Source organism: Rhinoderma darwinii, chromosome 9, assembly GCF_050947455.1.
Source record: "Rhinoderma darwinii isolate aRhiDar2 chromosome 9, aRhiDar2.hap1, whole genome shotgun sequence".
Lineage (NCBI taxonomy): Eukaryota > Metazoa > Chordata > Amphibia > Anura > Rhinodermatidae > Rhinoderma > Rhinoderma darwinii.
The window spans coordinates 103,693,605-103,710,700 of record NC_134695.1 but is presented as its reverse complement, the minus strand read 5'-3'; the positions used below and the strand labels follow the sequence as shown (position 1 = coordinate 103,710,700).

The 17,096-nt window shown below is 43.0% G+C and overlaps 2 protein-coding genes across 2 annotated transcripts in view; one reads left to right on the top strand and one right to left on the bottom strand.

Annotated features, from left to right (window-relative positions):
* PHAF1 (phagophore assembly factor 1) overlaps window positions 1-4,208 on the top strand; it is a 60,415-nt gene extending 56,207 nt beyond the window's left edge. Inside the window, exon 18 of the mRNA XM_075838704.1 lies at window positions 4,057-4,208. The gene's annotated coding sequence lies outside the window, so the exon portion shown is untranslated. The remainder of the gene's footprint in view (window positions 1-4,056) is intronic.
* On the bottom strand, window positions 849-2,509 carry B3GNT9 (UDP-GlcNAc:betaGal beta-1,3-N-acetylglucosaminyltransferase 9). The gene has a single exon (XM_075837152.1). It carries the CDS (start codon window positions 2,452-2,454, stop codon window positions 1,225-1,227), a length of 1,230 nt encoding a protein of 409 aa, XP_075693267.1. The 5' UTR covers window positions 2,455-2,509; the 3' UTR covers window positions 849-1,224.
* Window positions 4,209-17,096: the final 12,888 nt, after the last annotated feature.

Here is a 17,096-nt window from a genome sequence, read left to right as displayed (position 1 = left end):
CAGATACACAGTCCATCAAATGCAGCGTATGTAGAGATATAAGACATTGAGTTATCTTCTCTCAAATTATAAAAAATTATATTCAGCCACTTTTAAACCTGACGAAAGAGGATAACTCAAGTAGTTATATTTACTGGTGTTCTTGATTTATTGAATTACACACTTGAAGCCCCATACACATCACGTTTTTTTCCCCGCGTTTCGTGTGTACGTCTGAAAATCTCCCAACATAACAGCTAAACGTTTCCATAGGGGTCCATGAGCCCGACGGAGGCAAAAGTGTATTTTTTGCCTATGTCGGGCTGTAATACATTGGAATATATATTTTTTCAAGTATGGAATAGTGCAGTAGACTATGCTATTCCATACAACGGTATCCCACTAAAACCGTATACTACACAGTAGAAGTTTTTTAGATATGGGTGACGTATGCCATATGTTTAACTTATGCGCCATGGGTTTTTCAATAGCATATAGGTTAAATGGAAACCATAATAGTCTATGGGGAACGGGTGCCTAACAGTGGCACCTGTCACCCATAGGCTATACTGGTAGTGGTGTAATGTATATATCATGAAACGGGTCAAGAGAGTTATTGACATATCCTTATAGTCTGTGGGTGACGGATGCCACTGTTATTGTATCCATCACCGCCTAAGTTTAACGTATACCCCTGAAGCTGTACCTCCGTGTATCTGCTAAACGTAGGCAAAAATATGTGATGTAAACATAGCCTTAAACGGGAAATCGTATCATTTTGTAGTTCTAGATATAGTGTAATCGCTGAAATGGCTGCAATTACTGATGCAATGACAGATTGTGGGAATAGTGTTACTAAGTGGCACTTAGGTCTACGGCTACACAGTGATTATAGAAGCCTTACAAACAAAAAAACGTTGAATGAGAAACATGAAAGCCGTGTGCCGGTGTTTTTATTTCACTTTTCTGTCCAACGAAAACCTATTACATGTGTTGAGGATATATTCTGAAGCCTGCTTGTTAGACTTGTGCTAAGTTGTGTGATTATATGAACCTGCTTTAGGAAGCATTTATTTTTTACTCGGGTACCCTCAAACGGGTTGTAGCCTGGACCCCAATTGGCAATGGGCCATTGTCCTGGGACCCTTTTGTCTGTTATTTTTAAACAATTTGAGAAGAATAATACTGAAACATATTGCTCATCTCATGATAAAAAGGCCCCTCATTTTTATCTATATCCCTGCTTTAGCTGGTTACTGCTTTGATTGGTATTTTTGCCTTCTTTCTCTTCCAATGGAAAGGTTTCTTTATCCTCTGCCTCTGAGAACATGGTGGTTGTTGGCTATGGAGGAGATTCCACATCAACCATATCTCTGCCGCCTTCAGGCTGTGCACCACCATTAAATCCCGATAGAAACAGGGATTAAATGTCTGTAAATGGGGAGCAGCTGATGGTTTAGTAATACCAAAAGTTTTAAACCCGGCATGAAGCACTGGTGTGAGATTAATTCTTTGCAAGCACATGCCCAGAAAAACATCATCTATAGGGAAAAGCTCAACTTCGTTGCAGGACTTGGACAATCTTTTCATAGTGACACCTGACATTAAGAATCCTCCTCCACCGGCATATGATGGATACATTCCTAATCCATACATTGTCTCCGGTATGTAGTATTTGCTTTTCTTTGATCGTATTGGCTTAGCATTGTTTATAATGTCACCAACAAACAAGTCTGAGGAGGGGTCCTGAGACTGCAGAAAATGAATAAGATTCTCTACGTTGACAAACACATCAGCATCACCTTTGAATATAAATTTGACGTTGTTGCAAAACTCCTCTGCCCAGCTTAGGAAGTGGATCTCTTTCAAGGTTAAGTTGAAGAAAGTATCAAGAAAATCCCATAGTAAAATATCTTTGTAGTAATGACTTTCTTGTTGCATAAGGGATTCCCACATAGACACAGCTGTTTTATTCTTGGGAATACCCAAAAGAAAGACTCTTCGTACCCTTGCTCCATTGATTACCCCTTCTCTTCCCCAAGTCTTGCGGACACTTTCACGTCGATCAAAATCTTCCACAATGGATTTCACTGCAATAAGAAGGAAAGAATCTCCTGATGGCTTGTTACATTTATTTGGTTGATTTATCAGCAGGGTGAAGTTGCGGTAATCTTTATTCCTAAGATATTGTTGAAAGTCAAAAGGCGGCACGGTGACCACAGAAGAAGTAGTGGGTTTAACCTCTTCGCTGGCCTCCTGGGCATTGTAGACATCAGAGAGTAGTTTGGCTTTACTCAGTCTATCTTCAGACTCCAAGAAAGTCTTTGGTTTTACAGTCTGCAATGGGACCTTTGATTTCTTTGGCTTGGCTGGTGATGTTTTTTGTGTAGGTCTCAACAAAGTGTAAAGTAACGTGCACAGAGCAATAACCAGGAATAAGGTGCAGAAGACATCTCCCTTCAGTCGAACTCTCATTGTTGTCTGACCACTGAACTGTATTAATTTCCCAGGTCATAAAGAGTCGCTTGAACCCATCTGAAATAAAAGAAAATAGGTGTTTTTTAGAGGATAATGCTGGCTATGGGGAACAGATAATTCAAGAAATAGGCACTAAAGGTTGTGATGTACACTTTTAAGCCATATTATTAAAACCACTGACAGGCGACCTGAATAACATTGAATATCTGCTTACAAAGGCGCCTGTTGAGGGGTGGGATATATTAGGCAGCAAGTGAACAGTCAGTTCCTGAAGTCGATGTGCTGGATGCAGGGAAAATGGGCAACTATAAAGATTCGAGCGACTTCGAGGGCTAAATTGTGATGGCTAGACGACTTGGTCAGAGCATCTCCAGAACGGCAGGTCTTGTGGGGTGTTGCCAGTATGTAGTGGTTAGTATCGTCCAAAAATGTTCCATAAGAGGACAGCCAGTCACTTAACAACAGGGTCATGGACACGCAAGGCTCATTGACGCACATGGTGAGCGAAGGCTAGCTTATCTGGTTCGATCCCACAGAAGAGTTACTGTAGCCCAAATTGCTGAAAAGTTTGGATTTAGGGCTCTGTAGCCACAGACTGGTCAGTTATACTGACCTCTTTCCACCACCGAAAGCACCTGCAATGGGCACGCCAGCATCCGAATTGGACCATGGAGCAATAGAAGAAGATTGCCTGGTCTGATGAATCACGTCTGATAAATCACTGATGGCACCAGTATGCACTATAGGAGAATGACAAGCCGGAAGAGGCAGAGTGATGCTCTGGGCAATGTCTGCTGGGAAAATCATGGGTCCTAGCATTCATGTGGATGTTACTTTGACATGAACCACCTACCTAAACATTGTTGCAGACCAAGTACACCTCCTCATAGCAATGGTAATCCCTAATGGCAGTGGTCTTTTTCAGTAGGATAATTCGCCCTGCCACACTGCAATTGTTCAGGAATGGTTTGAAGACCATAACAAAGAGTTCAAGATGACTTGGCCTCCAAATTCCACAGATCTTAATCCCATTAATCATCTGTGGGCTGTGCTTGAAAAACAAGTCTCATCCATGGAGGCCGCACCACGCATTTTACAGGTGTCTTGGTGCCAGATAGCACAGGACACCTTCAGAGGTCTTGTGAAGTCCATTCCACGATAGGTCAGATCTGTTTTGGTGGCACGATAGGGATCTACACAATATTAGGCAGGTGGTTTTCATTCTATAGCTGAATGGTATATATTTGTTAGGACATGCAGCAAATCAATGATGCCTAGAAGTTGGCATCCACTGGTGATTCAATGGTTTAGCCTCAAGGCTGCTTGGAATAACCAACTAGATATTGAATAAATTATTGCCTGTTGCTTTTATCTACAAGTAGACCTACGCAAGCTAATACCTGTCCATTAGAATAGGTGTAAATGCAGCAGAAAAATCCGCACCACAGGTCATTTTCTATGCGGAAAAATTCTGCAACATGTAGATGAGGTTTGTTTAAATCTCATCTGCATGGCTGGTACTAACTTTATTTGAAAATCTGCATTATTTCTGCTATGTGTCTATCTAGTCTTACTCTTTTTTTTTTTTACCAAATATAGAGCCAATGCTATTTGGGACTTGTTCAATCGAAGGAAGCCACTCGTTAAATACAACTGATATCAAGTAGCCTCCACTAAATACCATGACCTCGGCGAATGAAAACCTTCATAGACAGATTTCTGTTTTCATTATCACATATTTTATTTTTAGATAGCACTGCAATATTGCAGCATGTGCTGCCATCATAATTCCAATTATTTTCAAACTCTTGAGGTCCTTTTACACTGGCCACTTATCGGTAACGATCAGTCGATGAACGAGCAAGCGCACGGTCATCAGCTGATCGTATCGTTTTAAATTCTATCGTTGTCGGCAGAACATCTCCCTGTGTAAACAGGGAGATGCGCTGCCGACATGATAATATATGGGACGAGCGATCGGAGTAACGAGCGCTCGTCCCCATACTAGCTCCTTGTGACAGGTAAAAACGAGTGCCGATCAACGAGCTGTCTCGTTGATCGGTGCTTGTTTATACGACCCAGGTTTGGCCGTTTAAAAGTACGTTTAGCATCATCTGTAAATTTTTGATTAGACCACCATCTGTTCTTTACAGAAGTGACAATATATTGAAATAGAAAAAGAAACCGTATGTTGATGTGACCCAAGGCGAACAGAAATGTAGCTTCAAGGTCCTGGACCTGGTGCAAAAGCTATACATTGTCCACCAACCATCATGTTAATGTAGGGTGACAGTCTTTTGGTACACTGTGGAGGCAATCGAAGAAAAGAACTGCAGCACTCAAGATAATCCAAAGAAGTGTATTTGATTTATTCACCAAGCATAAAAACACTTGCAACGTTTCAACCCATAAATGGGTCTTTATCAATCATTCTTGATAAAGACCCATTCATGGGTTGAAACGTTGCAAGTGTTTTTATACTTGGTGAATAAATCAAATACATTTCATTGGATTATCTTGAGTGCTGCAGTTCCTTTCTTCGATTGCATATTGATTGTCTCCCTGGGACCTGGGATTTTTTACTGCGTGCACCACCCATGTTTGGGGAGTTGTCCTTTGACACTGAAGAATTTTTTTGTGGCTGTGCTGCTGTTTTCCTGAATATACACTGTGGAGGCATACATGAGAGTGCAAAGCATAAATAGGGTGCTACCATGAAGCGCTATGAACTATGATCCATTGCTATGGAAAGAAAGAAGACTGTCTGGTGCAACGTACCTTGATCATTTATTACTAATGTCTAGTATGAGATTTTAACATACCAAAAGATTATTTTACATGGTAGGACAGGATTGGCCTAGTGGATATCAGATGCTATCTCTGCTTTAGTACTATCCTCATAATGTAGCATTACCACGTCTTGAGAGAATGTGGTTCTAGGGAAAGGGAACTTTCTTTCAAGGTATAGTTCACTTTTTTAGTAATAGAAAAAGAACCGTCATGACCTTCATGTTACCTTCAAAAAATGAACGGTGTCTAGGGAGACCATCTGCAACAATATGATGACTTTTTACTTAATGATTGAACCAGTCTGTATCTGAACATGTAAAATACAACATTGTATTGCAGACCGTTACCGCTCATCAATGGTGATTCTAAAAAAACTGAAGATCACCAAGCAATTTCTCCTAAAAGCTAACATTTAGGTAGGAAGTCCAGGAGGTAAAGCATTGATTTATTTATATATATATATATATATATAATTTATTTTATACATATGTTAGTATTGATATAAAAGTAACTCATAAGGTACAGAACACAGTCTTTTATCCACGTGGCTAAACAGTACAAAGAGCAGTCGGTGTTGCCGTGACTTTAGAGATACAGCTGGCATCCAGTAAGCTAGCCTATTACATTGATCGGTTTAAGATTCTCTTGATTTAAATAAAAATACTTGTAAAACTATAATTTTTAAGGATTACAGATTTTTCCCCAGGCTGCAAAGGGTGAATGGTTTATGTGAGTCAGCCTTAAAATGCTGCATTTTCAGTTCTGGATGAAACAGCTGGAAGGTATCTCTGGAAGCCGGCCTGGTTATGGAAAGTAGAGTTTCTTAAACCTCTAAGAACAAATTGCCAAAAGTGCAGATTTTGGCAAAGAAAGTCTAATTTTCCTATGTTTAATCTTCTTCTGCGGTGATTAATTTCACGAGAGTTTCTGGGAGAACCCTGGAGCTTTTATTATATGGCACGATGGGTGCACAATTCATAATACATTAGTGTAAATATCTTTAGTGGAATATAAACTCAGAAATACAATGAGCGTTTATTTTCCAGGTCTGGGGCTTAAAAACAAAGCGTGAACTTTATGAGTGTCTGAGAGCAGGAATGATTGGTGTCGGCCAGTCTCTACTAGCCTCTCCAGGAAAGGGATTCCGGCAACATGGATATATCAGACAACTGATCGGCAGATAATATGGCTGACATTACGGCTCCCATGGAAATTGTCACCCAACTATTCCAGACTACGGCAATATAATACTGGGGAATGTATATAACTAGGGACATTTGCCATTGAAGAACATGAATACAGGATGATGACCAGCCCTGTGGGAGCAGCAATGACAGCCATAGTGGTTGTCAGTCAACATTCAAAGTCAACCTGTCCCTGATGTCTAGTTGCACTACATGTGTTATCTGATAGGGTATGTTCATACGGCCTGAAAAACGGCTGAAAAATCAGAAGCAGAACACCTCCAAACATCTGCCCATTGATTTCAATGGGAAATACGGCGTTCTGTTCCGACGGGGCGTTTCTTACGCGGTCGTTTTGAAAAACGGCCGCGTAAAAAAACGGCCACAATAAAGTGCATGACTCTTCTTGAGCCCTTTTTCATTGACTCCATGGAAAAATGGCTGCGAAAAACGCGAGTTGCTTAAAAAACTTCTGAAAATCAGGAGCTGTTTTCCCTTAAAACCGCTCCGTATTTTCAGACTTTTTTGCTAAGCGTGTGAACATAGCCTTAGGGTACAATATAAATCTCATCACTTTGGAATTAAAAAACAATACAGGGACCATCTTGTGCTTCAATACTCTATATGATCTCAGTGTGCGGTACAGGGCACATGGGTTCTTTACAATATTCAATCATTACAATCGCCCTCACCACTAACGTTACCACTCAGAGGAAGACTTACAAAGGAGATGCTGAGTTGTTGCCAGTTTCTCCTACGTGGTGCTCAAATGGCAGCCATTACAGTGAGCAGGGGTGTAGCTATAGGGGGTGCAGAGGTAGCAGATTCACCTGGTGCCTGTGGGGGCCCAAAGCCCCATCTGCCACATAAGATACCGGTATTATAAATGGTAGATGGGGGTCCCTGTTAGAGATTTTGCATTGGGGTCCAGGAGCTTCAACTTACGCCTCTGACAGTGACCATAGAAGTTGTCACCTTGTAATGGCTGCCATTAGAGGGTGTCATTCCATCTCGCTCACCAGTGTAGGACACCAACGTTACCCAGAAATGCTAAATAGAATACTAAAAGACTTCATACAATTGGACAACTCAGGGAATTATATTTTCAGGGGATATGCTCTTTAATCCTGACATGCTATCCCTCTGTTGTCCACATAAGAAATCTCTAAGGCTGGATTCACACGAGCATGTTTGGTCCGTAATGGACGGAACGTATTTCGGCCGCAAGTCCCGGACCGAATACACTGCAGGGAGCCGGGCTCCTAGCATCATAGTTATGTACGATGCTAGGAGTCCCTGCCTCTCCGTGGAACTACTGTCCTGTACTGAAAACATGATTACAGTACGGGACCGTTGTCCCGCAGCGAGGCAGGGACTCCTAGCGTCGTACATAACTATGATGCTAGGAGCCCGGCTCCCTGCACTGTGTTCGGTCCGGTACTTGCGGCCGAAATACGTTCCGCCCATTACGGACGTAATGTGCTTGTGTGAATCCAGCCTAATAGACATGCCTACCACACTTTTCAGTGCCCACTTCCTAACGACTAGTGACGTTTTGTGGCATCTTCCAAGATGATATCGCCCAGGATCTCTATACACTACATTCATTCATGATTCACCCTCTGTTCTCTCCTGTTGCTTTGGTGCCTATGGGTCCTCTAGTCATACTCCACTGTTATGACACAGAATGAATCACATTTACAACAATTTGACATGGGTAGATAATTTGAGGAGTCTCATTCAAATAAACCCAATATTTACTGTGTCACTTTGTCTTTTGCAATTGCATTTATCTGGGAGTTGGCTGCCTATAACTGCAAATTGAATCATGCCGTAAAAAAATAAATATCTTAAGGCAGTGGTCTGCAAACTGTGGCTCTCCAGTTGTTGGGAAACTACGACTCCAAGCATGTCCTAACAGTCATGCATGCTTGGAGTTGTAGTTTGACAGCAGCTGGTGAGCCACTAGTTACAAACCACAGCCATAAGAAATAAACCCCCAAAGACTTGACTCTGTAGGACTGCTATTTCCTGTTGTCTCTTTTGTACCACATATTTTACTAATAAAAGCAGCATCTGTCGCAGCCGATCGTCCTTAAAGCAGGTCAAGATAAAAAAGCTCATACGCAGAAGCGTATGTATCCGTAGATTATACTTTCACTTTTTTCTACTCACTTGCATTCCCGCAGCTACAATATAAGCCCGAAAAGGGCAACGCACGACCCATTTGTGGGAATGAAAGTGAGTAGAAAGATCAAAATTACAGATTCGGAATCAACAACTTTAAGGGTATGTTCACACAGGGCGGATACGCTGCGTAAAAGCACACGGCGTATCCGCCCTGTGTGGTGCAGGAAATTCCGGCCGAAAAACAGCACCAAATTGTGATGCCGCTTTCCGGTCGGATTGTCCGCTGCGGAAAACTACAGAAAAGAAAATGGATATACTTACCATGGCGACACATCCCTCTGACAGCCTGACGTTCTGTGATTGGCTGCAGCGGTCACATGGGATGAAACGTCATCCTAGGGGGCTGGACTGCACAAAGAAACAGACTTCTGGGTAAGTATAAGATTTTTTTTTTAAATTTCTGAGTTGCGGCGGAATCGCTACGATTCCGCCGCAAAAAAATGTAGCATCTGCCTCCCCATTCAATTCAATGGGGGAAACCCGCAACAAATAAGAAGCATTTACGCAAATACAATTGATATGCTGCGGACTAAAAAAAACGCTCTGCATGTCAATTTCTGAGCGTTTTTTTCCGCTCTGTATTTACGCAGTGTGTGGATAAGATTTGTTCAAATCTCATCCACTCTGCTGCTACTGTAATATGCTACGGATTTTGATCCGTTGCGGAAAATCCGCAGTATTTACGCTATGTGTGAACTGATCCTGAAGGTATAAACTGTTTTACTGTAGTTTAGGAGGGTTTTCGGAGGTGACCGTCTCTTTAAAAGGAAAAAACAACATTAAATCTATCCTGGTACTATCTGTGTCCCCTGGGGAGTGAAATGTTCTACTGGTTGACATGAGACAGACAAGCTTTGGAGAGAGGTTGCAGTACATTTGGCTTCTCTCCATATTCTGGGTTGCATTATCCCCAGCTTCTGCAAGGGAAAAACAATGTATAAAAGCATTGGTTTGAACTAAAAGCTATGTCTGCCAAATTGCATCATTTCATGGGAAATAGAAAATGAAGCAAGTTTGCAAATAGTCTTGATTTAAAAAATGGCATTTGTGTTTTCCGTGGTTGCAGACTTAAAAACAAAAAACCCGTGTAGACTGATTCTGCAGTAGTCTGATCCTGGTAACGGTACAGTCAGCAGGTTAGCAAGAGGAAGGGGACAACAAGGGTTTGTTTGTAGTCTGTTACCATGACGACACAAAAGTCTGCATCAGAGCTATAAACACTAAACAGTGGGAGGTTTTTAATCCGGACGATTTGCAAAGTTGCTTTTATTGTTTTACATGCATTGAAGCAATAAATAGCCATGGAGGCATATATATAGGTCTACATACAGTAAGTGCTGTAGACACAAATATACAGGCCATTTTAACCCCTTAGTGTCCAGACTATTTTAAGCCTTAATGACCAAGTAATTTTTTACGTTTTTCCATCGTCTCATTCCAAGAGCTATAACTTTTTTATTTTTGCGTCGACATAGCTGTATAAGGTCTTGTTTTTTGCGGGACAAGTTGTATTTTAATAGCACCATTTTGGAGTACATGTAATTTATTGATTAACTTTTATTAACTTTTTTTGGGGGGTGGGGAATAGAAAAAAAAATACACTTTTTTGCATCCTAAATTTACGCCGTTTACCATGTAGTATAAACCTCTGTGTCCCTTCATATAAAATTGAAGGCCCACATAGGTACTGTATAAGACCATAGCAGTGTATGAGCACCGGTTTACGAACAGTACAAGGTGAACCCATAATATGGCAGTATGCCATATAACCCGTTATAATTCTAACACTATTTATGCACTTTCCTTATACATGATTCAAAATGGAGCTCCGAGGAAAGTAAACCTTTGCTCCCTATTCCTGATGTCAATGTAAAATGTATACAGTAGGTTAGACTAAGCAATGGTTGATTTGTTTCTGTAAGATATACAATTATTTTCCTGCCCAGTATAGAAGATGCAGCGATGTTTATATAACTGACTTTTTCAGTGACATCACTTTACATCTTTCCAACATCGGCTGTTTTATTTTGGAGCTAATTTGGCACCAACTTCTCATCTGCGAACCAGATATTCTTTCACAATCAACATGAGATACAAAGCCAAATGGTTTAACATGACTGAGGTGGAAATGATATGGTTGTGTTCAGACAGCACCAGTATCTTCGGGTGCTCGAAATAGGGTCCCAACCCAGATGTAGGTCAAGAAAAGTATTCTGCACACCTTGATTGTGTTCAAAAAATCTTTTTATTAATTTCTCAGGGTAAATGCCAGAGGCTATACGTGAAACGTCAACGTTTCGGTCGTGAGACCTTCGTCGGGCACTGAGCCGTACTGGGGACTCGATCAGCGTAAGTATCGCGTTTGTAGTAGCGCTGCTTTCAATTGTGTCTGGCGGCTTACCGCTCTTTAGAGCGCCCTAAAGGCGACGAAGGTCTCACGACCGAAACGGTGACGTTGCACGTATAGCCTCTGGCATTTACCCTGAGAAATTAATAAAAAGATTTTTTGAACACAATCAAGGTGTGCAGAATACTTTTCTTGAAGTGGAAATTATTCCTCTGCTCTGCAGTTTTGGCTTTATACATGGGACGATACCAGCTGAGGGGTCATTGAGTATGGAACATCAGGCTAAAGAACGAGGCTGTTCACACGTTGCGGCCGCGATGTATGTTGGCGCGGTTTTCAAATTGAGTACAGTGAAACCGCAGTTTGATCGTTCAGTACCGTGCTGTATAGCAGCTGAAACCCGCAACACTGAGCGGCCATTAACCACCATACTGCTTTTCGCTGCACTCACTCGCTGGCGTGGTTGCGGCCACACATTGCTTATATGCCTGCCGTGGAATTTCCTACAGTGTTTGCGAAGCGTTTTTTTTCCCGCATCGTGTGGATGAGATTTGCTAAAATCTCATCAACTTTTCTGCTACTGTAAACGCTGCATATACACAACGTGTGCTCCTTACCCTAAGGCCGGGCTCCCACACAGCATTAACTGGAATTTCCGCAATGGAATTCTGTGCGAAAATTCGGCAGCATTTACAGTAGCAGCAAAGTAAATAAAATTTTGCAACTCTTAGCCGCTCGCTGCGGTGAAAAACGCAGAGAAGTCATGCGGAAAGTGTTCTGTAGTGCGATTTTCAATTCCGCAGAATGTCTATTTAGGCTGCGTATTCTGTGCGGAGATGTTGCGTGTTTGGCCCATAGACTTGAATGGGGAGCATAAATTCTGCACTAAAATACGTACGTTGAGTTCTGTACAGCGGTTACACAGTAAAAACCGCTGGAAATTCACAGGTGCACATAAAGTTTACTATAATCAATCCCTGACACTAAATCCACAGGTAAACCCGCTGCAGAAAAAAATGCAGCGTTTCCGCAGCAATATGCCCAGAAAAAAACGCACTATTTACTGCGAATTATTGTGACTGAATTACCTAAGATTTTTTAAGATTCCACTACAGATTTTCTGTTGCAGAAAATCTGCAGCGTGTCCTGCCTGTGGGAACATGCCCTATAACTTTGTTGCCGCAGATTTTGCAAGTCAAAAACAGAATTGAACCAAGGAGAGCAGACCTACGCGGCCTTTCTTTATTTAGATCTTCTGTTTAGGTTCCTGTTTTGGCTTAAAACTACAGGAAAAATCTGCAGCAGATCTGCACTGTGGGAACAAGGCCTAAGGGTATGTTCAGTCTTTTTTTCAGGCATATTTCGGGACCTAAAACATTACGCTCCAAAATACGCCTTGAAAATCCCTGTAAATAGCCTACCATTAATTTCAATGGTTAAAATCTGGGTAGTGCATACGAGGCGTAATTTTATGTTAGGCCTCATGCACACGACCGTAGCCGTGTGCACGGCCGTGATTTTCGGGTCGGCCGGCTGCGGACTGTCAGCCGCAGGCCGCCCGCACATGCACATGGCCGCGGCCATTGTTTTCAATGATCCCGGACCGCAGAACCGGGCCGTAATAAGACATGCCCGTTCTCTCTGCGGTCCGGGCTCCCGGGCCGTGCACGGACCGCAAAAACTACGGTCGTGTGCACGGCCCCATAGAAAAGAATGGGGCCGCAATTCTCCCGTGGATTTTCGGGGGAATTGCGGCCGCAAAAACACGGTCGTGTGCATGAGGCCTTACTGTTTAAAAAAAAATGAGGTGTAAAATCTGCAGCGTATTTGAACAAATCCAAACACAGTGTAAAAAATCTGCCATAAAACCGTTTATAAATTGATCTGCGGTGCGTTTTTTTAAATCTGTAGCATGTCAATTTATGCTGCGGAATCGCTGCTCTTTTGTTGCGAGTTTTTCTCATTGAATTCAATGGGGAGGTAAAACCCGCAACAAAGAGCCATGTGTTGCGGCTTTTGCGGTGAAAGGGCAAAATGAATAGTGACGTAATCCTCTCTTATGAGCGCAGCCCGGCCTCCTGGGATGATGTTTCATCCCATGTTACTGCTGCAGCCAATCAAAGGCTGTTGCGGTCACATGGGGTGAAACGTCATCCCAGGAAGGCCGGGCTGCACAAACAAGGAGTTGTGAAATATTTTCCTCATAGGCTTACAAGGCACATACGCAACGTGTGAGTGCACCCTTAGGGCACATTCAGACGTGGCGGAATTGCTGTGGAATTCTCCTGTGGCCGTTTTTTACATTTGTTATTATACATTTTTTGAAAAGTTAGTTCAGACGTTGCGGAAAACTCCGCTGTGGACCATAGGCTGCGGTGCGGAATTTTCCCCCTGCAGCATGCACTGTCTGTTGCGGAGAAGAAGCGGAATTTCACTGCGAATTTCAGCCTTTGCAATGCAAAAACTGAAATCTGTGGCAAGTCCGCTGTGATATCTGCAACGTCTGAATTACCTGTCAAATATGCAAATGTTGGTGCAGATTCGTTGCGTAATTGCCCCGAATCTGCACCAACATTTGCAGCGGGAAAACTCTGCCACGTGTGAACATGCCCTTATAGGGGTAATTTTTGGATCTGTTTTTTGGTGGATCCAAAAGGAAGAAAAAAAGACAAAAAAAAGACTGATGCATCGCCTTCCTTGTGTCCTGAGCCAAAAACTGCATCAAAACTGCATGTGCGATCCTGGCCTTAGATTGGATTCACACAAAGTCTTATGCTCCGTTTTTTTTAACGGTTTTCATTGGCATTTCTCGTTGCAAAAAGGTGGTACTTTAAAGTCCATAGTGAAATATTGAAATGTCTGCATACACAGCGTTTTGGTTTGTGCCGTTTTTTGAGCTCTGTGGCGTTTTTCTTTTTTCATTTTTTTATTCAAATATATTTTTATTGTGTAAACGCATATATGCACTACGATGAGGTTGACAAGGCAAGAGATCTATGAAATAAAGACCATAACAAGCGGATGCTTTAAGAGCCTCCATAAGGGCGGATTTACACGAGCGTGTGCGTTTTTCGTGCGCAAAAGGCACTTAACAGCTCCGTGTGGCATCACATAGGATGTGCGGCTGCGTGATTATGACACTTCGTATGGATGTTTTTAAACAGAAAAGCACGTGGTGCTTTTCTGTTTCCAAACATACTTTTGACTGCTGTTGCGCGAATCACGCGCGTCCCACGGAAGTGCTTCCGTGTGGTGCGCGTGATTTTCACGCACCCATTGACTTCAATGGGTGCGTGATGCGCGAAAAATCAGAAACATAGGACATGTCGTGAGTTTTACGCAGCGGACACACGCAGCGCAAAAATCACGGACAGTCTGCACTGCCCCATAGACTTGCATAGGTCCGTGCGACACGCGTGTAAAATATTGCGTTCGTGTAAATCCGCCCTAAATATAACAAAATAGAGTGCCAAATAAGGCCCTGTTCACATCTGTGTAGGTGGATCTGTCAGGAGCCTCCATCGCAGATTCTGTCGTTTTTGCCGGACATATTAGCGATATTTTGTCCGTCAAAATTATGGAAATCGTGATGGGACAGAACACATTAAAGTCAATGGCCTCCGTCAGGTCCCATTGGCTTCTGTCATGCAACGGATCCGCATGTTTAAAATGTTTCAGTGAAAAAAGGATCCAAAAACCTCCATAAAAAAAGCATTTAGAATGTGCCGTCATTTTTACAAACGCATTTATTTAAACATCAAACAACCCTGTGTGAAGGCGGCCTAAAGATTTATCTTCTGACATATCATTGGTACCAAACGATCCCCCAACACAAGGGGCACTGCCCTCCGAGATCCCAAACCTAGAGGAGATTTCCCTTTAAAATGTTCTGCTCAATGAGCCTCAATTCTCCTCTTCATCCGAGAAAGCTTGGATCCATATCCAAAGACTCAATGCATTGTTTCTCATTGTCACTTGTATGCAGCGTTATTTTCTTTTTTAGAATAATATGGAAAAGGGTGCAGGACTCTAAGGCTATGTTCACACAAGGTATTTTGCCAAGTTTTTTGACGCGGAAACCGCGTCGCAAAACTCGTCAAAAACGGCCCGAGAACGCCTCCCATTGATTTCAATGGGAGGCGTCGGCGTCTTTTTCCCGCGAGCAGTAAAACTGCCTCGCGGGTAAAAGAAGCGACATGCCCTATCTTCGGGCGCTTCCGCCTCTGACCTCCCATTGACTTCAATGGGAGGCAGGAGAAAGCGTATTTCTCGCTGTTTTATGCCCGCGGCGCTCAATGGCCGCGGGCGAAAAACGGCGCGATAATCGCCGCGAAAATGGGCGTGCAGGGAGAGGAATATCTGCCTCAAAGTTCCAAACGGAATTTTGAGGCAGATATTCCTCCCCCAAAATACTCCGTGTGAACATAGCCTAAGAGCATGGGTTCACTTGTTAGTTTTGCCAGATTAGAAAATGTTTGGTAGAAGGGTAAAGGTAAAATGTATGTGAGATCAAGTCAAGGGGTTGTCTGATTTCAGCAAATGAATGTTATTTTTTGTATAATTAAGTTTTCCAATATACTTTCTGTTTTAATTCCTCACAATTTTCAAGATCTCTGCTTGCAGTTATTCACTAGGAACATTCATTGTTTTCTTCCAGTGGATAAAATTCTGTCCTGGTCATGTGATGGACACACAGGTGGACGGCTCGTTACAAGGCGCAGCTCTTATACACCTACTGTAAGGCCCTGTTCACACCGAGTTTTTTTTACACGTTTTTTGATGTCAATGGGAGGCGGAGGCGTTTTTTTCCTGCGAGTGCTAAAAAACGCTTGCGGGAAAAAGAAGCGACGTGACCTATCTTCGGGCTTTTACGCCTCTGACCTCCCATTGACATCAATGGGAGGCAGAGAAAGCGTATTTCGCTACGTTTTTGCCCGTGGCACTCAATGGGCCCGAGCCAAAAACGCCACGAAAACGCGGCAAACGGCCTGCAGGCAGATTAAAATCTGCCTCAAAATTCCAAACGGAATTTTGACGCAGAATTTTCTGCCTGCAAAAAACTCTGTGTGAACTCAGCCTTAGGCCTCATGCACACGACCGTATTTTTTCCCACCCGTAAATACTGGCGTAAATACGGGTCCTTGGTCACACGTATTCCACCCGTTTTGCACCAGTATTTACGAACCCGTGCTCGTAAATATGGGTCCGGTGTCACACGTATTCCACCCGTATTTACGGGCACGTTTTTGGCGGCAAAATAGCACTGCACTAATCGGCAGCCCCTTCTCTCTATCAGTGCAGGATAGAGAGAAGGGACAGCCTTTTCTGTAATAAAAGTTAAAGAAATTCATACTTACCCGGCCGTTGTCTTGGTGACGCGTCCCTCTCTTCACATCCAGCCCGACATCCCTGGATGACGCGGCAGTCCATGTGACCGCTGCAGCCTGTGATTGACCTGTGATTGGCTGCAGCGGTCACATGGCCTGAAACGTCATCCAGGACGTCGGGCCGGATGTCGAGAGGGACGCGTCACCAAGGCAACGGGCGGGAGACCGGACTGGAGGAAGCAGGAAGTTGTCGGTAAGTATGAAAGTCTTTTATTTTTATTTTTTACAGGTTTATTCTGATCGGTAGTCACTGTCCAGGGTGCTGAAAGAGTTACTGCCGATCAGTTAACTCTTTCAGCTCCCTGGACAGTGACTATTTACTGACGTCGCTTAGCAACGCTGCCGTAATGACGGGTGCACACATGTAGCCACCCGTTATTACGAGAGCTCCATAGACTTCTATGGACTGTCCGTGCCGTTATTACGGCCTGAAATAGGACATGTTCTATCTTTTTCAACGGCACGGGCACCTTCCCGTGAGAAAACGGGAAGGCACCCGTCGCCAATAGAAGTCTATGAGCCCGTTATTACGGGTCGTAATTACGACCCGTAATAACGGGAGTTTTTACGGTCGTGTGCATGAGGCCTAAGGCTGTATTCAGGCAACAGTTTTTCACGGCCAATTTGCATATGTGCAAGACCCGTTTTCACAGATCCCTTATAGACTTGAGTTAGGGGAAGGAATGAACCAGTGACCACTTGTTCTTTCTAGGTCACAGGCAGGGACAGAAATGGATAAAG

Excerpts from the sequence above, each read along its gene's own strand:
- B3GNT9 (XM_075837152.1), bottom strand. The coding sequence starts at position 2,454 with ATGAGAGTTCGACTGAAGGGAGATGTCTTCTGCACCTTATTCCTGGTT.